We start from the raw sequence: 26,925 nt of genomic DNA on the forward strand, positions 1-26,925 counted from the left end.
CCCTGGCCTAGGCAGCAACAAAGGATCTATTGGACTTGCGAGTGAGTCACCCCCTTTCCTTTGGTCAGGTTGGGACTGCGATGAGATAATGCTCACCTGGCCCTGAAGTGGGGGGGGGCAAAGCCGAGAGGGAAGAAAGAACATGATAAAAGGGAGAGACATTTGCCATACTCTTCCTCTCTCTTCCACCTCCATCTATAGACATCACCACCAATCAACTGAAGTGCTGATCAAAGGGGAGAGCTTGGTTGAAGGGCAACCAGCCAGTCTGTGGTGAGAGACATCTAAGTTTGTAAGGGCACTGAAAGTGTTAAGATCAGCTTAAAATGCATTTTGCTTTTATTTCATTTGACTAAATCTGACTTGTTATGTTTTGACTTATAATCACTTAAAATCTCTCTTTGTAGTTAATAAATTTGTGTATTTATTCTACCTGAAGCAGTGCATTTGGTTTGTTAGAGACTCCCCTTGGGATAACAAGCCTGGTGCATATCAATTTCTTTGTTAATTTAATGAACTCATGTAAGCTTGCAGCCTCCAGCAGGCATAACTGGACCCTGCAACACGGAGGTTCCTAGGGTTGTGTCTGGGACTGGAGATATTGGCTAGTGTCATTTGTTAGAGAGCTTATTCCTTCACTCTCCCACTTCCCTGGTCCTTCTCACATGAACAGAGAGCAACAATACCCGAAGTCCGAAGGTGCAAACAATTCGATGTTTATTGGGGTAAACTTCCAGCAAGCTTAAATCCAAGTTCTTTTTTCCTTATTTTCGAATCCCAACTTACTTCCTGTTTGCCCCTAATTTATATAGTAATATTCTTAGCTATACCTTAACCAATCATTCTACTAAAATTTACCTAACCAGCCCTAACATATTGTAACATGATTAGCCAACCATTTATATCCCACCACCTTAATTAGTTTACACCCCAGCAAAATTCATTATACAGCAGACAGAAACAATCACAGAATCAAACAGAGACTATGCAAATAAACATAGCAAAGTGGGAACTATAATGACAAAACAATACAGAAGTGAGGATTTCACAACTACATCTATACAGACATAAATGTTTCCCAGCTGTGTCTATTGATAAGTGAGTTCTTACCAGACAGAAAACTATCAAACTAAATTTCCTTTTACATCTTCTATGCTCTTTCCTTTCTCTGGAGGTGATAGATCGGATCACCTTCCTAACAGCCCCAGCTTGCCTTATTTAAATATGGCTAGTTTGGAATGTGAGGATGTGACCGCACGCTTCCCAGCTTATGGCTGCCTCTTAGCCAAAGGCATTGGTCTAAGAACAGGGCCTCAGACTGTCACAGTGAGAGAAGGCCCTTACACAGATTCTTTCTTTTATACCTCTATAACTAGCTAAATGATAAACATATACCTAAATTCTTAAAGTATAGGCCTTTACAGACAGGCTTGAATGTCTATATCGCTGCTCTACAACCAAAATGCTTCTGAAATAAATGTAGTCAAACTTTACTAATTCTGGGTCACTGAGAACGAAAATGATGCTTAAAATTGTTGATTGGCTCTAGTTTTCAAGATATGCTATTGGGTCAGTATATACGACCCTTGACTTGGGAATGGCGGAGGATAAGTGAGTTATAAAGGGAAGGGATTTCAATTTAACTCAGAAATGCCTAAAATACATCTTTGACTGGATCTATGAATAAATCTATGACTGGGTTTGGACAGTGCTTTTTAGGCAAAACAATGAATGATGCAATCTGAAGCTGGTATTGTGTCATACATGATATGAATTGCATCATGTTATTCCTAGAAGTCATGGATGATGCAATCATAACGAAGCTTACATCACTTTGCTGAACAAATTGCCCTATATCAGCTCTAGAAATCATACAGTGTCATGCTCTCTTATTTGTCAGTGTTTGATTTTGCAAAGGGACACATTTCTGTTTAGCCAAAGTGAGCAGAGATGCCTCGTACTTATGTGAACAGTGCAGATAACTTCTGCTATGTTTGTGGTGAAGTGACTTTTGCATCACAAAAGCGCAGTATAACCACTATGGTTAAGAAAGCCTATCACCTTTATTTTGGCTGCAAAATTGGAGATCAGGACAAGAGGTGGGCCCCACACATATGCTGCAACACTTGTGCAACAAATCTTCGCCAGTGGTTGAACAGGAAAAGGAAATCTATGCCTTTTGCAGTGCCAATGATTTGGAGAGAGCCAACAGATCATACCAGCAATTGTTACTTCTGCATGGTGCTTCCAGTTGGGAAAGGTGTGTCAAAGAAGAAAAAGTGGACTGTGCATTATCCAAACATTCCATCAGCTATACGCCCAGTACCCCACGGAGAAGGACTGCCGGTTCCTGATGCACCAGAATCATTCTCACTTGAGTCAGATGAGGAAGAGGATGAAACTTCTGGTCCTGAACCATCAATGTCACAGGACCCACATTTTCTCCCATCCTCCTCCTCTGAACCACACCTCATAACACAAGGTGAACTGAACGACCTTGTCAGGGATTTGGAACTACCCAAGAGTATGGCAGAGCTGTTGGGCTCCAGACTACAGCAGTGGAATCTCCTGGCAGGTGATGTTAAGGTTTCCATGTTCCATGACCGTCAGAAGGATCTTGTCCCATTCTTCTTCATGGAAGGTGATCTTGTAGCCTGCAACAACATCGATGGTGTGATGGCAGCCCTCAACATCGTTCACGATCCAGATGAGTGGAGACTGTTCATTGATTCATCAAAGACGAGTCTTAAAGCTGTTTTACTGCAAAATGGCAATGTTTTGCCATCAATTCCAGTTGGTCATGCAGTCCATATGAAGGAAACCTATGACAACATGAAACAACTTTTGAGGTGCATAAACTATGACCAACATCAGTGGCAGCTTTGTGGTGATTTGAAGGTTGTTACTCTCTTGCTTGGTCTGCAGACTGGATACACAAAGTACTGCTGTTTTCTCTGCAAATGGGATAGTCGTGCAAGAGATTCCCACTACATCAAGAAAGATTGGCCACTCCGACAGTCATTGGAGCCTGGGAGGAAAAGTGTTCAGCATCCACCACTTGCTGAATCAAGGAAGATTTTGTTACCACCCTTACACATCAAGCTGGGTCTGATGAAGAACTTTGTCAAGGCCATTGACAAAACACAAGCAGCTTTCAAGTACCTCCGTGGAAAATTTCCATGGTTAAGTGAAGCTAAGATAAAGGAAGGTGTCTTTGTTGGTCCTCAGATTCGTGAACTTCTTCGAGATGATGCATTTGACCATGCACTGCATGGCAAGGAAAAGATGGCATGGAAAGCCTTCCAGTTAGTGGCAATAAATTTTCTCGGAAACAACAAGGCAGACAGCTACAGGTTGTTGATGGAAAACCTCTTCAAGGCATACAAAAGCCTTGGTTGCAACATGTCACTAAAGATACATTTTTTGCACTCTCATCTAGATTTTTGTTTTCCACCGAACTGCGGAGCAGTGAGCGGCGAGCGATTTCACCAAAACATTGCAACAATGGAGAAATGCAATCATGGCAAATGGAGCCCATCAATGCTTGCAGACTATTGCTGGACAGTGACAAGAGATGCTCCATTTAATGAATACAAGAGACAAGCCAAGAAGTGCAGAGTAGACACTGAATAGGACTAAACTATGTACATGATAGTTTTTTGCCTTTTGTTTCATAATAAATTTTATTTATATAACGCTTTTGCTGATTTTTAAAATGTTACATAAACAGGACAGGTGAAATATTATCATGTAAAGCAACCATAAACACATGAAAAGACCTAGGTTTACAATTTATGATTAAAACTCTACTATCTACACAATATACATAGACATAAAATGTAAAAACTTAAATATCTTAGAAACAGTAACCAATCAGTTGTTTTAATTGTCATATTTGAATTCAGCACATCAAAATACATAATAAATTGCACATTTTATCTCTGAAGCAGACGACTTCTCAAAAATTGTAGACCAGTGTATCCTAACACTCCACCCCGTTTTTTTTCTTTTGGGATCCTCCTGCCCAGGTATCTCTGGAAAAGCAAAGGACATATGGCGATAGGGCCAGGCATCAAGGTGGAAGGTGTCGATGCTCCATCTGTTCCACTGCCCCTTGTGTAGTACCGTGCCCTGCACCTTCTCTCGTACGGGAATACCACACCTATTCCAATTAGTGTTCCAGACTTCCCATTATAGTGGGCCCGAGAAGGTTGGGTCCGGGTTGTCTTGTACACTGAGGGGGAGGGCTTACTACATTACTTATAGGTTATAATTAGTGGCTGTTTGCTAGGGGGTTGTGGCCCCCTTTATCATTTCCATATGCAACATAACATAAATACAGTTAACAATACACCAGCTGCTATGATAATTCACAGCAACAGTGAGAGTCCTGACCACTGCAGTATGGTCCAACATCCTGGCCACCACCAAAAACACCGCTTCTCCTCCTTTGAGAGGGTTAAAATTTTGTCAGCGCCATCCTGTAGCGTGTATTGTAAGTGTATCCAACTGCTGGCGCTTGCAGCAAGTTGCTCTTGTAATCTTTGTGTACTTTTGTCCATATTGTGTGTCCATTGAATATCCACAGTGAAATTTGGTATTGTCCAAACCAATTCAACTACTTCGTACGGCATGGGGTAGTAGGTGCTAGTTCGATTATTTACAACGATTAAGTCCACTGATCCACTGGTGTAACATAGTCCATGTGGCAGCGTATAGAAGTTCATAATTTGGTCATATACTGGAAGGCTTTTGCCTCCTAGTGTTATATTGCAGGATTGCATACATTCCCAACAGAATACACCGTACCCCATATACATTACCCCTAAATGTCCTCCCTTTGCAATAGGCCATTGATCCTGCTTCTCCATAGTCATAGGAGAGGGGCACATCCATATTCCTCCTCTGGATATACAACTACTTAATGTGATGACAGTCCAATTTACCCCATTCCACCCCCCCACACACACACACACCTATTTCCTAGTGGCTCCCAATGCACTCCCCCTTCCCTAGTTACTCCCATAGGGTTCAAGCGGACCACCTTATTTGCATTTCCTTCCCATGGTATCATAGTAACAATTACACAAGAACTCTCCCCACAGGTGGGGGATGTTATTTTCCAGGTAGATGGGTATGTTTTTGCAATTGTGGATAAATATGGGCCAGCCTCCCGATTTAATACTGAAGGCCATTGTTCTGACCAAGCATCTCTCATAATATCCATTAACATTATCAACTGAGCATTTTGAATACCTACACACACTTCTCCCCATGTTAATCTTCTGAAGCCATCCCCCACTCATGTCACCAGGTCCCCTGCCCAATGAGTTAACTATAAGTTTACCTCTACTGCTGTCCTCCACCCTGTGGCAACTGCCGATAGTTGCTGTACCATTAATTAATTAATTTGTTGTTGAAATTTCACATTTTGGCTTACTAATTGTTTGGTTACCCACTCATGCCCCAAATTCCATGTACCCAGCATAGTTTTCCCTGCTGCCCACAGTCCCCTTTTCTGACGATGATTCCAGGTGTGTTACCTCACCCACCAATTGAATTGTTGTTTCAATCCTTTTATGTACATACTATAATTAGGATGAAGTTGGTCCACCCACCATTCCTTGTACCACCCATGTAATAGAGTGAAAGGACACGTTAAAAAGTGCTGGCTGCACCTGCTCCCACAATGGCTTCCATATATTTGCTCATCAGGGAATATTCTCGGCTCCAGGCTGTGGCCACTTTAAATTTGGATTCTTCCAACTTGGCATCCATATCACCTGTAGGGTTACATTCTGTAAAATGGTTAACTCATCATACACTCAGCGTCCCAAAGGGGATTTTAAGCCCAATGTAATATGTACATAACAATCACACCTTTGGGGATTCCATGGTAGTACCATTGTGGTTATATATGGTAACATCACACCCTACATGTGGGACCCTATTTTCCCCAGAGGGTTCAATTGCTATAGGAGACCAGCGGGTTATATTCTTTGGACCCTCTGTAACAAACCACATAGCTGGGTAACTGTGTTTTCCATTATCATTAATCATGGCAGCACCCAGGGAGTATCATGCAATATTTCCTAATAAATTTGATATTCTCCACTGGATTGGGATTCCCCCAGCTAATTCATAAACCATGTACCGACACTGCCAAATTCCTGTTGGAGTATTAGTGGCACATCTTTCTATGGTGAGATTCTCATAGTCTTCATTAGCTTTATTACCACAGGTTGCATGTGTAGCCATCCATGTGTTTCCTCCTTTTGACACTTCACATCATGGAATCTGAATAGAATTTGTAAATGTGACAATTGTGATAAGCACTAGTAATTGTTCCATCCAGGGCCAGGAAATTTTCATCCTTTTCTCTTTTTTGAATTAGCCTGTAATATACACATAACAAAATTTACATGTCCCCTTTCCCAGTACCATGTTTGTACCTTTTTATTTGCGTACAGTGAACCCACTCCCGTCCTTCATTCTCTGTACCCAATAATAGCAGACTGGGCCCTATTTGGTCAAGGACAAGATAGGGGCCCTTCCATTTAGGAGTTGGGAATGGACGGTGTTGACCTGGAATCTTGTACATCACAAGATCTTCCTCCATGGGTAGATCATGCTCCCCGGGCATGTCACACCATGCTTTGACTCTTGCCACTCCTTGCTGGTCTCGCCAGGCCACCGCCTGCTGTACCTGTTTTACATGGTCGATTACAGTTAAAATCCATTCTTGTGTTAAACCATGTGTAGTGACTTCTCCAGGTACTGGGGTAAGTAGATTTTCCCATATTCCATGGGCCTTCCCATGAGAGCCTCGTATGGAGAAAATCCTGTGCCCTTTGATTCTATTTATTTCTAAATAAAGGGCTGTCAAGGCTTCTTCCCCACTCTGAACTTTAGAGTACAGATGTGGGGGCCTGCATGAAAACTTCTAAGCTTAACTACCAGCTTAGATCTGGTCCACTGCCACCACTCCCAATGAGCTAACTCCTTTCCCAGGGTAGCCTTGAGAGACTCTTCCACCAACTCCCTGGTGAACACAGATCCAACCCCTTGGATCTTAAAACAAGGAGAAATTAACCATCCCCCCTCCTTTCTCCCACCAAGTCATGGTGGATCCAGATCCAACCCTTGGATCTAAAAACAAGGAAAAATCAATCAGGTTATTAAAAAAGGCTTTTACTTAAAGAAAAAGGTAAAAATCATCTCTGTAAAATCAGGATGGAAAATAATTTTACAGGGTAATCAAACTTAAAGCACCCAGAGGAACCCCCTCTAGTCTTAGGTTCAAAGTTACAGCAAACAGGTAAACACCCTAGCAAAAGGTACACTTACAAGTTGAGAAAACAAAGATAAAACTAACACGCCTTGCCTGGCTGTACTTACAAGTTTGAAATATGAGAGACTTGTTCAGAAAGATTTGGAGAGCATGGATTGATGTCTGGTCCCTCTTAGTCGCAAGAGCGAATAACCCCCAAAACAAAGAGCACAAACAAAAGCCTTCCCCCCACCAAGATTTGAAAGTATCTTGTCCCCTTATTGGTCCTTTGGGTCAGGTGTCAGCCAGGTTACCTGAGCTTCTTAACTCTTTACAGGTAAAAGGATTTTGGAGTCTCTGGCCAGAAGGCATTTTATAGTATTGTACACAGGAAGGCTGTTACCCTTCCCTTTATAGTTATGACAAGGGCTCTTAAAATCGATTTCTGTACTCCTCCCCGACAAGCGGAGTAGCGCCAAAATCGATTTTGTCATTTCGAATTAGGGTTAGTGTGGCCGCAATTCGATGGTATTGACCTCCGGGAGCTATCCCACAGTGCACCATTGTGACTGCTCTGGACAGCAATCTGAACTCAGATGCACTGGCCAGGTTGACAGGAAAAGCCCCGCGAACATTTGAATTTCATTTCCAGTTTGCCTAGCACAGGAGAGCACAGGTGACCACAGAGAGCTCATCAGCACAGGTAACCATGCAGGCCAATAATCGAAAAAGAGCACCAGCATGGACCGTACAGGAGGTACTGGATCTGATCGCTATATGGGGAGAGGATTCAGTGCTAGCAGAACTTCGTTTGAAAAGACGAAATGCCAAAACTTTTGAAAAAATCTCCAAGGGCATGATGGAGAGAGGCCACAATAGGAACTCAGAGCAGTGCCACGTGAAAGTCAAGGAGCTCAGACAAGCCTATCAGAAAACAAAGGAGGCAAACGGTCGCTCTGGGTCAGAGCCGCAGACATGCTGCTTCTACGCTGAGCTGCATGCAATTCTAGGGGGGCCACCACCACTACCCCACCTCTGACCATGGATTCCGAGGCGGGGGTAATCTCATTAACCACACCTGAGGATTCTGCAGACGGGGAAGAGGAGGAGGAGTCTCCGGACAGGGAAGAGGAGGAGGAGGAGGATGAGCTTGCGGAGAGCACACAGCACTCCGTTCTCCCCAACAGCCAGGATCTTTTTCTCAGCCTGACTGAAGTACCCTCCCAAGCCAGTACCCAAGACAATGACCCCATGGAAGGGACCTCAGGTGAGTTTACCTTTTAAAATATAAAACATGGTTTAAAAGCAAGCGTTTTTTAATGCTTAATTTGGCCTGAGGACTTGGGATGCATTCGTGGCCAGTACAGCTACCGGAAAAGTCTGTTAATGTGTCTGGGGATGGAGCGGAAATCCTCCAGGGACATCTCCATGAAGCTCTCCTGGAGGTACTCCAAAAGTCTTTCCAGAAGGTTTCTAGGCAGGGCAGCCTTATTCCGTCCTCTATGGTAGGACACTTGACCACGCCATGCTAGTAGTAAGTAATCTGGTATCATTGCATGACAAAGCCTGGCAGCATATGGTCCCGGTGTTTGCTGGCATTCAAGCAACATCCGTTCTTTATCTCGCTGTGTAATCCTCAGGAGAGTGATATCGCTCATGGTAAACTGGTTGAAATACGGGAATTTAATTAATGGGACAGAGGTGGCCTTTCCTACTGGGCTGTTTGCCTGTGGCTGAAAAGAAATCCTTCTCTGCAGTTAGCCAAGCGTGGGGGGAGGGGGAGAATTGGCGCTGAGCTTTTCGCATTTGGCTAGCAGGGATCTTCCCTGATACCAGCCACACGGTGGGGGGGAGGGGTACAGCGATCATCCCAGATAATTCTGGGGGGGGGGTTAGTTTGGTTTCTGCGGGGATCTTCCCTGATACCAGCCATGCGGTGGTGGGAGGGTTAAAGCGATCATCCCAGAGAATTGGATGGTGGTGGGGTTAGTTTGTTTTCTGCTGCTGAAGGTTAACAGGAAAACCACAGCACTCAACGGGCTTTGCTTGGTATGTGGGAAAGGAGGGCGCAGAAGCCGAAAGACAATGGCTTACCATGGCCGCATGCAAGCCGAATTCTGTTGCCCGGACCTGCGTCTGCGATCTCTAACACCAAAGCCACAGGCACTCAATATTAAGATGCAAAATGCGACCTTGTACTGAAATCACATGTGCTATGTAATGTGAATAGTGTTGTTCACCGTGAAAGAGTATAAGCATTGTTCTGTAAAATGTATCTTTTTAAAAACTTCTCTCCATTTTTCCATCCATCCAGCAGCTGCGAATTTTTCAAGCCTCCCTCCTCCGTCCCGAAGGCTATCTCAGATAAGGCGGCGGAGAAAAAGGACGCGAGACGAGATGTTCTCGGAAATAATGGAATGCACCCACAATGAAAGAGCTCATTTGAATGAGTGGAAGGAGACGGTATCTAAGTACAGGAAAGATGCCAGTGAACGTGAGGTCATGAGGGACGCTCGAGATGAGAGGTGGCAGGCTGCAATGCTGGGGCTGCTGCATGATCAAACGGACATGCTCCGGTGTCTGGTGGAGCTTCAGGAATGGCAGCAGGATAACAGAATGCCGCTGCAGCCGCTGTATAACCTCCCTCCCACCTCACCATGTTCCATAGCCTCCTCACCCAGATGTGTAAGAACGCGGGAAGGGAGGCTCTGTGCACCCTCCCAGTTCACCCCAGTGGACAGCCCAACCAAAAGGCTGTCATTATATTGAATTTTTTCAGTGGCCTTTTTCTTCCCTCCTATACTCCTCCCAAACCCCACCCAGGCTACCTTGTCGGTTCTCTCTCTATGTTTATAATCAATTAATAAAGAATACATGATTTTTAAATGGTAGTGACTTTATTTCCTTTAAAAGCAAGCTGTGATTTAAGGGGGGAGGGTGGTTTGCTTACAGGGAATGAATCAATCAAGGGGGCGGGTTTTCAACGAACAGAACTTTCACACCGTAGCCTGGCCAGTCATAAAACTGGTTTTCAAAGCTTCTCTGATGCGCAGCGCTTCCTGGTGTGATCTTCTAATCGCTCTGGTGTCTGGCTGCACATAATCAGCAGCCAGGCGAATTGCCGCAGCCTCCCACCCCGCCATAAAGGTCTCCCCCTTACTCTCACAGAGATTGTGGAGCACGCAGCAAGCAGCAATAACAATGGGGATACTGGTTTGGCTGAGGTCTGACCGAGTCAGTAACAAGCACCAGCGACCTTTTAAACGTCCAAATGCACATTCTACCAACATTCTGCACTTGCTCAGCCTGTAGTTGAACAGCTCCTGACTCCTGTCCAGGCTGCCTGTGTATGGCTTCATGAGCCATGGCATTAAGGGGTAGGCTGGGTCCCCAAGGATAACTATAGGCATTTCAACATCCCCAATGGGTTATTTTCTGGTCTGGGAAGTAAGTCCCTTGCTGCAGCCGTTTAAACAGTGTAGTGTTCCTGAAGACGCGAGTATCATGAACCCTTCCTGGCCATCCCACGTTGATGTTGGTGAAACGTCCCTTGTGATCCACCAGTGCTTGCAGCACCACTGAAAAGTACCCCTTGCGGTTTATGTACTGGGTACCCTGGTGCTCCGGTGCCAAGATAGGGATATGGGTTCCATCTATCACCCCACCACAGTTAGGGAATCCCATTGCAGCAAAGCCATCCACTATGATCTGCACATTTCCCAGAGTCACTACCTTTCGTAGCAGCAGCTCAGTGATTGCTTTGGCTACTTGCATCACAACAGCCCCCACAGTAGATTTGCTCACTCCAATTGATTCCCGACTGACCCGTAGCTGTCTAACATTGCAAACTTCCACAGGGCTATCATCACTCGCTTCTCAACTGTGAGAGCTGCTCTCATCTTGGTATTCTGGTGCTTCAGGGCAGGGGAAAGCAAGTCACAAAGTTCCATGAAAGTGCCCTTACACATGCGAAAGTTTCGCAGCCGCTGGGAATCATCCCAGACCTGCAACACTATGCAGTCCCACCAGTCTGTGCTTGTTTCCCGGGCCCAGAATCAGGGTTCCACGGCTATAACCTGCCCCATGATAGAATATTTGATAGAATTCCATGTCCATGTCCTCATCATTCTCGCCGCCGCGCTGCCGTAGCCTACTCCTTGCTGCCTGGTTTGCAGGTTCTGGTTCAGCATAAACTGCATGATAACGCGCGAGGTGTTTACAATGTTCATGACTGCTGTCTTGAGCTGAGCGGGCTCCATGCTTGCTGTGGTATGGCGTCTGCACTGTTCACCCAGGAAAAAGGTGTGAAACGGTTGTCTGCTGTTGCTTTCCTGGAGAGAGGGGGAGGATGTACCCAGAACCACCCGCGACAATGTTTTTGGCCCCATCAGGCATTGGGATCTCAACCTAGAATTCCAATGGTGAAGGAGACTGCGGGAACTATGGGCTAGCTATGGGATATCTACCCACAGTGCAATGCTCCGGAAATCATCTCTAGCCCTGGTACATGGACGCACACCGCCGAATTAATGTGCTTAGTGTGGCCGCATACATTCGACTTTATACAATCTGTTTCCAAAATTCGAATTCTGTAAATTCGGATTAATCCCGTAGTGTAGACATACCCCAAGGAGCAGCTTACATGCCAGAGGCTGTGCACGAACAGCCCAGGAGTGGGGGTTCTCACAGCAGTGATTGGATTGGAGTGACCTAGCAGATCACTAGTCCAGATAACACCAGCAGAACGTCACAGCCCCAAAAAAGGATTTAGCTATAGCGTCAGTTTTGGGTCAGTCTTTTGATTTTTGAACTCTCCATCTCCCCAGTGTGTGTGTGTTTGTGTGTGTAAAAAAACTCCACACAGGCCTTTCTTGTCTGCTCACCACCACTTCTTAGGGGCTGAGTTTATTGGCATAAACAAAGCTCCAAAAAGCCAAACCATTGGTTTTACCCCCTGGTCAGGTCGTTCCCAGGCTTTTCCTGTCTGTACTCTCACTAGGGAAACCCTCCATCCCAGGTCTTTCTGCTGGAAATGGCTCACTCTCAGTAGTCTCCAATTCACCCCACTCCCTGGCCTTGCTGCCTGGGGCCTTTCCTGGTTTGGCAGGTTGCTCACAGGCCCTACCTAGCTGAAGCCTCAGGTTTCCAGCCTGGTTTCCAAACTCCTGGAATTAGGGTTGTCCCTACAGAAGTCTTTCTTACGTCCTGCCATTTCTGCTTTCCCCTTCACTGCGGCCACCTGCTGCCTTTATAGGGGATTTTCTGATTCAGTTACCAAGGTTGGCTAGCCCCAGGCCCTCTAGCCCTTAAGCAGTGAGTCATCCTATTACAGGGACTGTGAGTATATCAAAACCTGTACAGCAAAGGATGCTGGTGGAATTATGTGAGCAGCATTGAGGGGTGGTAAAAATGAAAGGGGTGGCTGGGTGTAGCTCAACAATGCAGATCTAATGCATCCAAGGGTGCTGAGGGAGTTGGCTGATGTGATTGCAGAGCCATCGGCCATTATCTTTGAAAACTCATGGTGATCGAGGGAGGTTCCGGATGATTGGAAAAAGGCAAATATATGCCTATATATAAAAAAGGGAAGAAAGAGAACCCAGGGAACTACAGACCAGTCAGCCTCACTTCAGTCCCTGGCAAAATCATGGAGCAGGTCGTCAAGGAATCCATTTTGAAGCACTTGTAGGAGAGGAAGGTGATCAGGAACAGTCAGCATGGATTCACCAAGGGCAACTCATGCCTGACCAACCTGATTGCCTTCTATGATGAGATAACTGGCTCTGTGGATATGGGGAAAGCAGTGGATGTGATATATCTTGACTTTAGCAAAGCTTTTGATACAGTGTCTCACAGTATTCTTGCCAGCAAGTTAAAGAAGTATGAATTGGTTGAATGGACTATAAAGTGGATAGAAAGCTGGCTAGATTGTCGGGCTCAACAGGTAATGATCAACAGCTCGATGTCTAGTTGGCAGCCGGTATCAAGCAGAATGCCCCAGAGTCTGGTTCTGTTCGACATCTTTATTAATTATCTGGATGATGATAGGATGAATTGCACCCTCAGCAACTTTGCAGATGACACTAAGGTGTGGGGAGAGGTAGATATGCTGGAAGGTAGGGATAGGGTCCAGAGTGACCTAGACAAATTGGAGGATTGGGCCAAAAGAAATCTAATGAGGTTCAACAAGGACAAGTGCAGAGTCCTGCACTTAGGAAAGAAGAATCCCATGCACCGCTACAGGCTGGGGACCAACTGGCTAAGCAGCAGTTCTACAAAAAAGGATCTGGGGATTACAGTGGACGAGAAGCTGGATATGAGTCAGTAGTGTGCCCTTGTTGCCAAGAAAGCCAATGGTATATTGGGCTGTATTAGTAGGAGCACTGCCAGCAGATTGAGGGAAGTGATTATTCCCCTCTATTTGGCACTGGTGAGGCCACACCTGGAGTACTGAGTCCAGTTTTGGTCCCCCCACTACAGAAGGGATGTGGACAAACTGGAGAAAGTCCAGCGGAGGGCAACGAAAATGATTAGGGGGCTGGGGCACATGACTTACGAGGGGAGGCTGAGGGAACTAGGATTGTTTAGTCTGCAGAAGAGAAGAGTGAGGGGGGATTTGATAGCAGCCTTCAACTACTTGAAGGGGGGTTCCAAAGAGGATGGAGCCTAGGCTGTTCTCAGTGGTGGCAGATGACAGAATAAGAAGCAATGGTCTCAAGTGGCAATGGGGGAGGTCTAGGTTGGATTTCACGAGGAGGGTGGTGTGACGAACTGGGACTGTTCTTAATGTGGTCTTTGAATGCTGAGTGGGGAGTGTTGTCTGGGAAGGCAGGGGAGTGTGGCTAGGATGGTCTGCATGGGGGGATGGGAGACTGGCCGAGGGAAGATACCTGAGCATGTAACATGAGAACCCAGGAAGAGGTTAGAGGCCAGGTGATACCTTTGCCCGGGAAACTGAACAAAGGGTGGGGGGAGAGTTTCAGAGCTGGCTGGTGGAATGGCTGGGAGGCAGATGGGACTCTGTGGTGCCCTGGGACCCCAAGATGGACCTAACTGAGGGGGTCCTGTTGTCTGTGCCTGCAAGACCTGTCTTGGACTGTGTTCCTGTCGTCTAAATAAACCTTCTGCTTTACTGGCTGGCTGAGAGTCATGGTGAATCGCAGGAAGCTGGGGGTGCAGGGCCTTGTGTCCCCCCACACTCCGTGACAACTGGTGGTAGAGGTGGGATCTACTGCACCCCCTGGATGGCGCTTCCTGCAGTAAGTAACTGGGGAGCAGTAAAATGAAGGGGGATCAACGGGGACCAGGTGGGCTGAAGAGTCAGAGAGAGATGGTTTCAGGGGGCGATTAACCCCTGGGAGTGTGTGACCATAGAGAAGGACATTTGCAGTAACAGGGTCCCCCGGGGGATCGCAGCAAGTGGTCCTGGGGCAGAGGAGTCTGCAGTTCGACCCTGGCAGAGAGGTGGTAACCTGAAGAAGGGCTGGCACACTAGGGGTCTCCCTGGAACGGTGGAAAGCGGAGAGCACAGGCCGGCGAGTGGCCAGTAGGAGGATGTATGCTAAATGCCTTAAGAATGACCTGGTGGAGCTGTGCAAGCAGAGAGGGCTGCGCATTGGGAGGTCCACCAAAGAACAGCTCATTGCCCAGCTGGAGGAGAAGGATCACTTGGATGAACTGAGCCCTGTCCCTAAGGGAAGCCGCACGGCGGATGCAGCGTGGGCCCCAGGACCCAACCTGGCTGGGAGGGAGCAGACTGCTGCCGAGGACATCCCGAGACCCTGCCTATCTATGCCTAGGGGAGGGGTTGGGGGAAGCCCAGCGAATACCAAGGGCAACCCAACCCCGGCGGCCAGCAGGGGATCGTCCTGGCGGAGCTCCCCATCCCTGGAACAGATGCGGCTGGAAGGTGAATGGGGGATGAGACGGGAAGAGCTTGAGTTAAGGAAGCAAGAACTGAAGCAGGAGCATGAAGAGAAGGAGAAATAACGTCAGCATGAGGAGAAACAGCATCAGCATGAGCGGGAACTGGCCAGGCTGAGGAGCAGTGGGGCCCCGGCTGCGGTGAGCGAGGGGGGACTCAAGACTGCAAAGAGCTTTGATAAGTGCTTCCTGGCCCAGCGTAAGGAGGGGGAAGACATGGATACCTTCCTGACGGCCTTTGAGAATACCTGCGAGCTGCTCCAGGTTGACCCTGCAGACAGGCTCCAGTTTCTCATCCCCTCACTGGACTCCACAGCCAGGGAGGTGTACAGCCGACTGAAAGGGGCAGAGATGGGGGACTATGAACTGTTCAAAAAGACCCTGATCCGCGAGTTTGGGCTGACCCCTGAGATGTACCGGAAAAGGTCAGCATAAAACCCGTGAGGTCACACACATACACTACAACTAGCCAACCGGGCGCAGGGGTATGCCCGTAAGTGGACAGCTGGGGCCCAAACTAAAGAAGACCTGCTTGACCTATTCGTACTGGAGCACGTGTATGAGCAATGCCCATCCAACCTGAGGCGATGGTTGATGGACCAAAAGCCAGAGAACCCGCAGCACACAGGCCAGCTGGCCGACGAGTTTGTGAACAGTCGGGCAGGGGATAACAGGGAGGAGTCCCAAAGGAACCGTCCCACCACAACACAGAGCGAGAGTCACCATGGGACCTCCGAGCAGGGAAATATGGAGAACCCCCACCAAAGGGGAACATCCAGCGTCAGGTCCATCTGACCCACTCGAGGGGACCCACGGGACATGGGCTGCTATCACTGTGGCCAAAGAGGCCACATACGGGCCCAGTGCCTCAGGCTCAGGGACAGACTGAGCGGACCGAACCCACAGAGGGTTGACTGGGTAGAGACCCAGCTGGACGAGGGGCATAGTTCCCAGGCAAGGGGGGCTGGCAGCGTACCACCTGCTAAGGAGGGAGGAGAGCTCCAGGCCAGCTCCTTTGGGGTGCTGGATGCTCCAGACTCAGGGTTTTTGGTTTACACGGTGGGCGCGGGCTCCCTGCGGAGCGAGTACCTTGTTCCCCTGGAGGTGGATGGGAGGAAGGTCAATGGATCCTGTGATACGGGCGCAGAGGTCATGCTGGCCTGGCCCGGCCCGAGGTGGTGGCCCCAGATCGGGTGGTGCCCAACACCTACCTGACCCTGACGGGGGTGGGCAGGACCCCAGTCAAAGTGCCCGTGGCGAGAGTACACCTGAAGCGGGGGGCCAAGGAGGGCCCCAAGGATGTGGGGGTACACCCGTATTTGCCCACTGAGGTGTTGATGGGGCGGGACCTGGAGGACTGGCCAAGCAACCCCCAGGGTGCCCTGGTCGTGACCCGTAGCCAGAGACGGCGAGGGGCACTGCGCCCTGACAACGGGGAAGGTGCCTTGCCCGAGGCCTGGTGGGGAGGAAATGCCCAGGGACACGGCTCAGGGAGGCTGCAGCTTCAGACCCAGCCGGCGAGAGAAAGCAGGTGGCCATCCCTATCCCAGCTGCTGAGTTCCAGGCCGAGTTGCAGAAAGATCCCTCCTTGCAGAAGATAAGGGACCTGGCTGACCTCAGTGCGGTACAGACCATGGGGAGAGGTGGCCGGAAAAGGTTCCTGTGGGAGAAGGGGTTCCTGTACCGAGAATGGGCTCCCCCAGGGAAAATGGAGTCAGGGGGGATGAGGAGGCAGCTGGTGGTCCCCCAGAAGTATCGCCGCCAGCTGCTGTGCCGGGCCCATGACACCCCCCTCTCAGGGCACCAGGGAACCTGGCGCACCCAGCAGAGGCTGCTACAAAACTTTTACTAACCTGGGGTCTTTATTACTGTCTGACAGTACTGCCGATCCTGTGATCCCTGTCAGAGGGGGAGGAAGGCCTGGGACAAGGGGAAAATGGCTTTAGGACCCTTACCCATCATAGAGGAGCCTTTCCAGAGGGTGTCCAGGGTAAAAAGGGGGGCTCTGAACCAAGAGAGCCCAAAACACAGACCTCCAGATTGGAACGCTGGGAGAAGAGCCCAGCCCAGTTGGAACCCAAGGGGTATTGGGGTGGGAAAAGGGCATGGGCCGCATAAACCTTCCCACATGCGAACTACAAGTGTCATCGAGCACCCCCGACCTAAGGGGGGGGCGTGAAACTGGAAGGGCCTGGTGTAATTCTCACCAAGGAATGGGAGGGATGCGGGGACATCCATGGGAACGGAGGTAGGTTCGAACTTCCCCAGGTCACTGGCTGAAGTGACCCCACTCAGTTCGCTCTCCAACGGGGGAGAGATGTGACGAACTGGGACTGTTCTTAATGTGGTCTTTGAATGCTGAGTGGGGAGTGTTGGCTGGGAAGGCAGGGGAGTGTAGCTAGGATGGTCTGCATGGGGGGATGAGAGACTGACTGAGGGAAGATACCTGAGCATGTAGCATGAAAACCCAGGAAGGGGTTAGAGACCAGGTGACACCTTTGCCCAGGAAACTGAACAAAGGGTCGGGGGAGAGTTTCAGAGCTGGCTGGTGGAATGGCTGGGAGGCAGACGGGACTCTGACCTCCTAAGGGGGCTGTGGTGCCCTGGGACCCCAAGATGGACCTAACTGAGGGGGGTCCTGTTGTCTGTGCCTGCAAGACCTGTCTTGGACTGTGTTCCTGTCATCTAAATAAACCTTCTGCTTTACTGGCTGGCTGAGAGTCATGGTGAATCGCAGGAAGCCGGGGGTGCTGGGCCTTGTGTCCCCCCACAATCCGTGACAGGTGGTGAAGCACTGTAATGGGTTACCTAGGGAGGTGGTGAAATCTCCAGCCTTAGAGGTTTTTAAGGCTCAGCTTGACAAAGCCATGGCTGGGATGTTTTAGTTGGTGTTGGTCCTGCTTTGAGCAGGGGATTGGTCTAGATGACCTCCTGAGGTCTCTTCCAACCCTAATATTCTATGATTCTATGATTCTATATAGAAATGGAAGTAGGTGGTGTGACACCTGTAACAGCCATCGAACCATGCTGGAAAAGGCACCATGTCATCCATGGAAGTGGGCTACAAAGCCCTGGCAATAGCTGCACATTGACTATGCTGGAAAAAAATTAGCTAATGTACGTAGTTGTGGTTGATGCTCATTTTGGGTGGCCGGTGGTGGGGGGTACATGACAGCAACCTCATCACAATGTGCATGCTGCTATGGGTTACCTGAAGAGCTCCTCTCAGATAATGGTCCACAAATTATTTCTGAGGATTTTCAGCTATTTCTATGGCACAATTGTATGAAACACACAAAGTAGGGTTCATATAACCCAGCAGCGAATGGACTGGCAGAGCATTTTGTGCAGACACTGAAACAAGCATAAGAGGAAAATGAAGGGAGATCCTGCCATGCTGCCTTGAAAATTTCCTCTTCACATGTAGAGCTAACTCACAGCCCATCAATCAGAAGATGCCAGCGGAGTTGTTTTTAAGATGTCAGTTACATACTAGATGTGATTTACCGAGGGCACTGGACAAAGGGCAGCAAACAGAGAAAAAACCCACAACATAAACTTCCCAGATTTTTCTGCCTAGGGCAGTCAGTGTTGGTATGAAATTAAGGGGGGATTACAAGGGGAAAAGGTGTGTAAAGCAGATATTGGAACCAGTAGCATATTTGGTAGCGTTACAGGATGCAGCGCCTAAAGTGAGTAAAGAGGGGTGTAGGTTTGTTGGCCAGAGGAGAAGGAAGAAAGGGTGATGCCAGAAGATGGTGGCCAGGAGAGGGAGAGGACTCCTGTGGAGTGAGACAAACAGTATCAATAAGGAACAGGACAAAGGTCAAGGTGTCTCTTTCTTTCCCTGGCAGGTACCACCTGCTACAGCAAAATCACAGACCTTCCTTCAGGCTAAACTTGAGATTTTGTTTTTATTATTTGTGTTTATTAATTAAGGAATTTTCAGGGGAAGAGTGCTGTGTATTGAGGGCTGTGTGGAAATATAAGCTATCATGTTAAGAGTGTATGTGGAGGTGGGTGAGGGGGCATATTTCTGGTCCTGTTTGCAAACTAGCAGGATCTGTAGGGAGGGAGGGAAGGAAGAGAGGAGTAGTCAGTTTGCAGCCAGCCAGCCTGCAGTAAAGTGCAGTGAGATGTGCCTCGCTGCTTTCACGAGCAGCCTGCTTTGGCTCTCTCTGCTTTTGGGTTCTTGGTGTGTTATCATTCTGAATTGCAAAAAATAAAGTAGTTTATGATGCAACCTTCCAACAAGAGGATTTAATGTTTTTATCTAATGCCTCTTTATATATGCTATGAATATAGATTCATAGATTCCAATGCCAGAAGGGACCGTTGTGATCATCTAGTCTAACTGCCACTATAACACAGGCCACAGAACTACACAAAATAATTCCTAGAGCAGATCTTTTAGAAAAACATCCAATCTTGATTTAAAAAGTGTCAGTGACAGATAATTGAGTACGACCCTTGTTGTAAGTTGTTCCAATGGTTAATTACTCTCACTGTTCAAAATGTACACCTTATTTCCAATCTGAATTTGTCTAGTTTCAACTTCCAGACATTGGATCATGTTAGAACTTCCTCTGCTAGACTGAAGAACCCATTATCAAATATTTGCTCCCTATGTCAGTACTTCTAGATTGCGATCTAGTCACCCCTTAACCATCTCTTTGTTAAGCTAAATAGATTGAGCTATTTGAGTCGATCATTATATGGCAGGTTTTCTAATCCTTTCAACATTCTCGTGGCTCTTCTCTGAATCCTCCCCAAGTTTATCAACATCGTTCTTGAACTGTGGACACCAGAACAAAACCCGGGATTCCAGGAGTGGTCACACCAGTGCCAAATATAAGGGTAAAACAACCTCTCTACTCCTACTCAAGATTCCCTTGTTCATGCATCCTAAGATCGCATTGCTCTATTGGCCATCGCATCAGACCAGGAGCTCATGTTCAGCTGAATAGCCACTACCACCCCCAATTTTTTTTTTATAGAGTCACTCCTTCCCAGGATAGAGGCCCCCATCCTGTAAGTATGGCTGACATTCTTTGTTCCTACATGTACACATTTACATTCCACTCCATTAAAATACATGTCATTTGCTTGTGCCCAGCTTACCAAGTGATCCAGATTGCTTTGTATCAGTGATGTATCAGCATTAATGATCTGGAGGATGGCGTGGACTGCACCCTCAGCAAGTTTGCAGATGACACTAAACTGGGAGGAGTGGTAGATATGCTGGAGGGTAGGGATAGGATACAGAGGGACCTAGACAAATTAGAGGATTGGGCCAAAAGAAACCTGATGAGGTTCAACAAGGACAAGTGCAGAGTCCTGCACTTAGGATGGAAGAATCCCATGCACTGCTACAGACTAGGGACCGAATGGCTAGGCAGCAGTTCTGCAGAAAAGGACCTGGGGATTACAGTGGACGAGAAGCTGGATATGAGTCAACAGTGTGCCCTTGTTGCCAAGAAGGCTAAAGGCATTTTGGGCTGTATAAGTAGGGGCATTGCCAGCAGATCGAGGGACATGATCATTCCCCTCTATTCGGCATTGGTGAAGCCTCATCTGCAGTACTGTGTCCAGTTTTGGGCCCCACACTATAAGAAGGATGTGGAAAAATTGGAAAGAGTCCAGTGGAGGGCAACAAAAATGATTAGGGGGGTGGAGTACATGACTTATGAGGAGAAGCTGAGAAAACTGGGATTATTTAGTCAGCAGAAGAGAAGAATGAGGAGAGATTTGATAGCTACTTTCAACTACCTGAAAGGGGGTTGCAAAAAGGATGGATCTAGACTGTTCTCAGTGGTAGCAAATGACAGAACAAGGAGTAATGGTCTCAAGTTGCAGTGGGGGAGGTGTAGGTTGGATATTAGAAAAATCTTTTTCACTAGGAGGGTGGTGAAGCACTGGAATGGGTTACCTAGGGAGGTGGTGGAATCTGCTTCCTTAGAGGTTTTTAAGGTCAGGCTTGACAAAGCCCTGGCTCGGATGATTTAGTTGGGGATTGGTCCTGCTTTGAGTAGCTGACCTCCTGTGGTCCCTTCCAACCCCTATGATTCTATGTGTCCTCTTCACTATTTACTACTTCCCAAATTTTTGTATCATCTGTAAACTTTATCAGTAATGATTTTATGTTTGCTTCCAGGTCATTAATGAAAATGTTAAATAGTGTAGGGCCAAGAACTGATCCCTGCAGGACAACACCAGAAGCAAACCCTATCAATCATGATTCCCTGTTTATAGTTACACCTTGCAGAAGTCTAGGTTTATTAAATCAACACTATTACTTTTATCAACCAAACTTGTAATCTCATCAAAAAAGGTACCAAGTTAGTCTGACAGAATCTATTTTTCATAAACCCATGTTGATTTGCATTAATTACATTATCCTCCTTTAATTCTTTATTAATTGAATCTTGTATCAGCTGCTCCATTATCTTGTCTGGGCTCAATGTCAGACTGATAGGCCTATAACTACCCTGTTCATCCCACTTATCCTTTTCTTCATTATTATTGATAATTCTACCATTTACATCTAGTAATGGACCAATATGGGGGAGGGATAGCTCAGGGTTTGAGCATTGGTCTGCTAGACCCAGGGTTGTGAATTCAATCCTTAAGGGGGCCATTTAGGGATTTGGGGCAAAAATCTGTCTGGGGATTGGTTCTGCTTTGAGCAGGGAGTTGGACTAGAGGACCTCCTGAGGTCCCTTCCAACCATGATGATCTATGATCCTATGAATATTATTGTAAGGAGTGTTTCTGTTCCTAATATACTTCAAAAAACTCCTTTTTATTGTCCTTAACTCTGCTGGCCATAGATTTCTCCTTGTGTCCTTTCCTTTCCTTATCAATTTACTTTTCTTTTCTTCCATTTATAGGATTTATATAGGATTTTTATAGCTGTCTTCAGTTCCCCTCTAAATCAGTTCAGTTTTGTAACCAGTACGATTTCTTTTGTGGGTCAGACGTAACTCAGACAATTCTTACACTATTGCTTGTAATTCATTAGCATGCTGAATGTCTATTAATGGACCTACCATACATATTTTAAGGGGGTAGCAATGGCTTGGAGTCAGTTTAAAAGACTTTTATCTCAGCTCTGATGACATACTATCTGCATTTCATACCAGGACATTCAAAAAACTGGACTTTTTAAAATTGTGTCAGAGTCATAACCAGTAACAATCAGAAAACACCACCAGCACTCTGACAACACCCATCCCACCCTCTGCCCTGGGGGCTGCAGGGATGGTGGTGGTGAAGCTGGCTGTGCCTGATTTATGCCAGCTGAGAATTCCCCCACTGGTTCAAAGTGCATTTGGAGGTGGGGAGAGCTAGTCAGTTTGATGCCTTTTTGTACTGCCAGGGTGGCACAAAGGGGCATATCAAGGGGACAGAAGCTGGCTCTACGTATCCTGAACTGACACTTTGGCTTCCTAAATACCAGAGTGGTATTGATTCTGATTTTTATGGGGGTTAAGAAAGGGGACCCAGTCCCCCCGCCCCCTGCCGTGTACTCCTCTGTCAATGGGATTCTTTCCAGCACTGCTAATTTCATTCCTATGCTGCTGTTACCACATCATTGTCAGCAGTGGTTCTTTGCAATTCGATTTCGGCCTAGTTCCAGGTGCTCAGAACTAGCTTCAGTTTGCCTATTGAAAAAAAGCGAGCCAGAAATGGAGAAGAGTTTTGGATTCAGTCCTAGACCCACCAGTTTAAACTCATATGTTGGTTGCATTTAACTGTGGTGAATTGAAAGCTGTCTCAGGCCCTGGTTGATTTAGTTTTGCTTTTAACACTTGGTGAATGTTATTGCATATAAAAATAAATCTAACTGGCAGGAGGGTGGAATAATTCAGGATGAGCAAACTGCCTGCATCCCCAATACACAGGCAGCATGTGTGGTTTTCTTCCCTGACTGGCTAGGGGTTTTTCCCATAGGAGGCTCTTTCACCCAGTTCTGGCTTCACACTTAGTAATTAGCATTATGGCAGCACCTAGAGAGCTCATGGCCCCATTGTGCTGGGTGCTGCCCAAACTTAGAATTAGATACAATCCCTGCCCAAGACAGCTTACTGTCTGAATGAACTTTAAATGTAAACTTTGTAATGAACTTTGTAATTCAATATGACAACCATAAATTGTTACATATAATAACCGTTAACATTTAAAACTTTAAGTTTAGCCTTATAAATCCCATTTCTAAATTGCAGAATCGGGAGTCCTTTGACTGTCTGTCTGACACAGTCATTCAGAAAAGGTTACTGAGGCCTGGCTACTGAGGCTTCATTTCAGCATTCAAATGCTGTGGCCTCTCCGCTGTGGCATGGCAGTTTCTAGCGCACTCTAGTCCAGCCGGGCTGCTGAGCTGGGACCAGATCTTGGCACTGATGACTCCATCTATCCCATGCTCTGCCTATGAGGTGAGCAGGATCTGTCAGACTGCACAGCCATGGTCCCTTTAAACCTGCTACTCCTGGTTGGCACAACTGCATCCAGTGTTTTCTCCGGGGCTTGAAATTAGGGGAGGGGTTCAAAAATAGAGGGGGGGAGGTGAGGACTGATGAGGGGTGAGACTGTTAGGGAGAAGGTAGGCTGTAGGGCACCATAGTAAAAACTGAAAAATGTTTCACTACCATTTTATTAGATTTAACTCATGTTTTTAAATCATCACACAAATTAAAGTTGCCTTCTCAAGCCTTCTATGAAGCACTACATCTACATCTTTCTTGATGTAATTTTGCACAACTCTGTTAATGAACTTCTTGAAAGCAGTGCATTCATTTTCGGTGGCTTCTCATGTGTCCAGTCCTTCTAGTCCTTCATGATATACTCATGATCATGCAGAAGACAACTTCTTTCAGAACATAAAATTCTATTCAATAAGGAAAAAGAATGCTCAACTGTAGCTGTAGTGACTTAGGCCTGGTCTACACTAGGCGTTTATGTCGAAGTTAGCGCCGTTAAATCGAATTAACCCTGCACCCGTCCACACTGCGACGCTATTTAGTTCGACATAGAGGTCTCTTTAATTCGACTTCTGTACTCCTCCCCGACGAGGGGAGTAGCGCTAAATTCGACATGGCCATGTCGAATTAGGCTAGGTGTGGATGGAAATCGACGCTAATAGCTCCGGGAGCTATCCCACAGTGCACCACTCTGTTGACGCTCTGGACAGCAGTGCGAGCTCGGATGCTCTGACCAGCCACACAGGAAAAGCCCCGGGAAAATTTGAATTTGAATTCCTTTTCCTGTCTGGCCAGTTTGAATCTCATTTCCTGTCTGGACATCGTGGCGAGCACAGCAGCACTGGCAACGATGCAGAGCTCTCCAGCAGTGATGGCCGTGCAGTCTGGGAATAGAAAGAGAGCCCCAGCATGGACTGATCGTGAAGTCTTGGATCTCATCGCTGTGTGGGGCGATGAGTCCGTGCTTTCCGAGCTGCGATCCAAAAGAAGGAATGCAAAGATCTACGAGAAGATCTCTAAAGACATGGCAGAGAGAGGATACAGCCGGGATGCAACGCAGTGCCGCGTGAAAATCAAGGAGCTGAGACAAGGCTACCAGAAGACCAAAGAGGCAAACGGACGCTCCGGATCCCATCCCCAGACATCCCGTTTCTACGAGGCACTGCATTCCATCCTCGGTGCTGCCGCCACCACTACCCCACCAGTGACCGTGGACTCTGAGGATGGGATACTGTCCACGGCCGGTTCCTCGGACATGTTAGGGGACGGGGAAGATGAGGAAGGAGATGAGGAGGGCGAGGCAGTCGGCAGCTCTCACAACGCTGATTTCCCCGACAGCCAGGATCTCTTCATCACCCTTACAGAGATCCCCTACGAAGCGTCCCCAGCCGTTACCCCGGACACAGAATCTGGTGAAGGATCAGCCAGTAAGTGTTGTAAACATCTAAACATTTATTTTTAACAAAACAGGAATATTAACAATTAAAAGAATGGGTTGTTCATGATTAGTGTGCCCTAGGCGCTTAACGGTTTAGTAAGGGGCAGTGCAAGTTTTGAAAAGAAATCTAGCAATGTCCGGTTTTCAGTGATTGTCCTGCACAAGCCGCTCTACTGTTTATTCCCTGCTACTGCAGCTACAGTAAAATGCGGTCTATGTGTCCGGGGATAGAGCAGTAATCCTCCTGGGACATCTCGATGAAGCTCTCCTGGAGGTAACTTGAAAGCCGTTGCATGAGGTTCTTGGGGAGAGCGGCCTTATTGGGTCCTCCGAAGTACGACACGTTGCCGCGCCACGAGATTATCAAGTACTCGGGGATCATTGCTCTGCACAGCAGGGTGGCATACGGCCCTGGTCTTTGGAGGCTTTCCCGGAGCATTCTCTCTTTGTCGCTCTCGGAGATCCTCATCAGGGTGATGTCGGCCATGGTGACCTGCTTTTAATTAGGTAGGGGAATGTTAGTGTTGGGACTGCTTTCCCGTTCCTTTACAGAACTGTAACCGCTGGTTTGCAGCCACGCGGTGGAGGCGGGAGAGGGGCAGCCGAAAGGGATCGTTCCCGGGGACAGCCGCGAGGGGGTGGGACAGGGGCAGAGTTCCCGCTTGCCGGATTGCTGGCAGCAGGGACTGACATTGATTTAAATGTGAAATGAGGCCAGTGGTAATATAAAAGTTTTAAACTGCCACAAGTGTACGGCTTACCATGTCTGCCTGCAACAGAAATTCCGTTGTGCTGCCTCGCTTCTCAAATGTGCTGTTCAAGACCCCAGGCACTGAATGCGAAGGCCGAGAATTCGACCTTGTGCTGAGTGCGCATGTGAAAGGTGCTGTGCATGGTCTTGTTCACAGAGAAAGACTATGTTCTTTGTTCACAACTACATTTATCTTTCTGAGGAATTCACTCCCTTTTTCCCATTTCCACAGCCCCGTCTGCGACTGTCTCACAACCTAGCCTGGAATCACACTCCCAGAGGCTAGCGCGGATTAGGCGTAGGAAGAAGAGGACACGGGAGGACATGTTCTCTGAGCTTATGGCCTGTTCCCAAGCCCAGGCAGCACAGCAGACCCAGTGGCGGGAGAACTTGACCCGAATGCACCAAGCCAACATGGATCGGGAGGAGAGGTGGCGGCAGGAAGACCAGCAGGCGACTCAAACGCTGCTTGGACTACTGAGGGAGCAAACGGACACGCTCCGGCGCCTTGTGGATGTTCTGCAGGAACGGAGGCAGGAGGACAGAGCCCCGCTGCAGTCCATCTCTAACCGCCCTCCCCCGCCACCAAGTCCCATACCCACCTCACCCAAAGTGCAAAGAAGGAGAGGCGGCAGAGTCCCTGCTAAGTCTCACTCCACCCCTGCAGAGAGCTCTAGTAGCAGAAGGCTCTCATTTCCCAAAATTTGAAAAGTTCTTTCCTTCCCGCCTGACACAAGCCCCCGTCCAAGTTTCACCTCCCAATGCCATGTGTAGTTGATAATAAAAAATTCGTTTCTGTTAACTACTGTTTCAATCATGTTCTTTTGGAGGAGGAGGGGAAAGGGGGTTGGTAATTGGACAGGACAGTCTCCTTTGGCAGGGTACATAGTCGGGGGCAGGCACAGCAGCAGGGCACATACACAGTGCAGTGATGCAGTGACTAGTTGTTCCGGTTAGTCTGGGAGGTTGTTTTGATGTAATGTTGGGGGGGGGTGGGTTGCTCTGTGACTTTGTGGCGGGGGAGGGCAGTTACAGATCTTAAGCGCCGGTCCTTAGGCAGGAT

General features: G+C 47.6%; 1 protein-coding gene across 1 annotated transcript; it reads left to right on the forward strand.

Moving 5' to 3' along the window:
- Window positions 1–24,523: 24,523 nt before the first annotated feature.
- Window positions 24,524–26,661, forward strand: LOC135973119 (uncharacterized). Its single transcript, XM_065554751.1, has 2 exons — window positions 24,524–25,100; window positions 26,095–26,661. The coding sequence occupies exons 1-2, from the start codon at window positions 24,524–24,526 to the stop codon at window positions 26,568–26,570; spliced, it is 1,053 nt and encodes a 350-aa protein (XP_065410823.1). The 3' UTR covers window positions 26,571–26,661.
- Window positions 26,662–26,925: the final 264 nt, after the last annotated feature.

This window comes from Chrysemys picta, chromosome 8, assembly GCF_011386835.1.
Source record: "Chrysemys picta bellii isolate R12L10 chromosome 8, ASM1138683v2, whole genome shotgun sequence".
NCBI lineage: Eukaryota > Metazoa > Chordata > Testudines > Emydidae > Chrysemys > Chrysemys picta.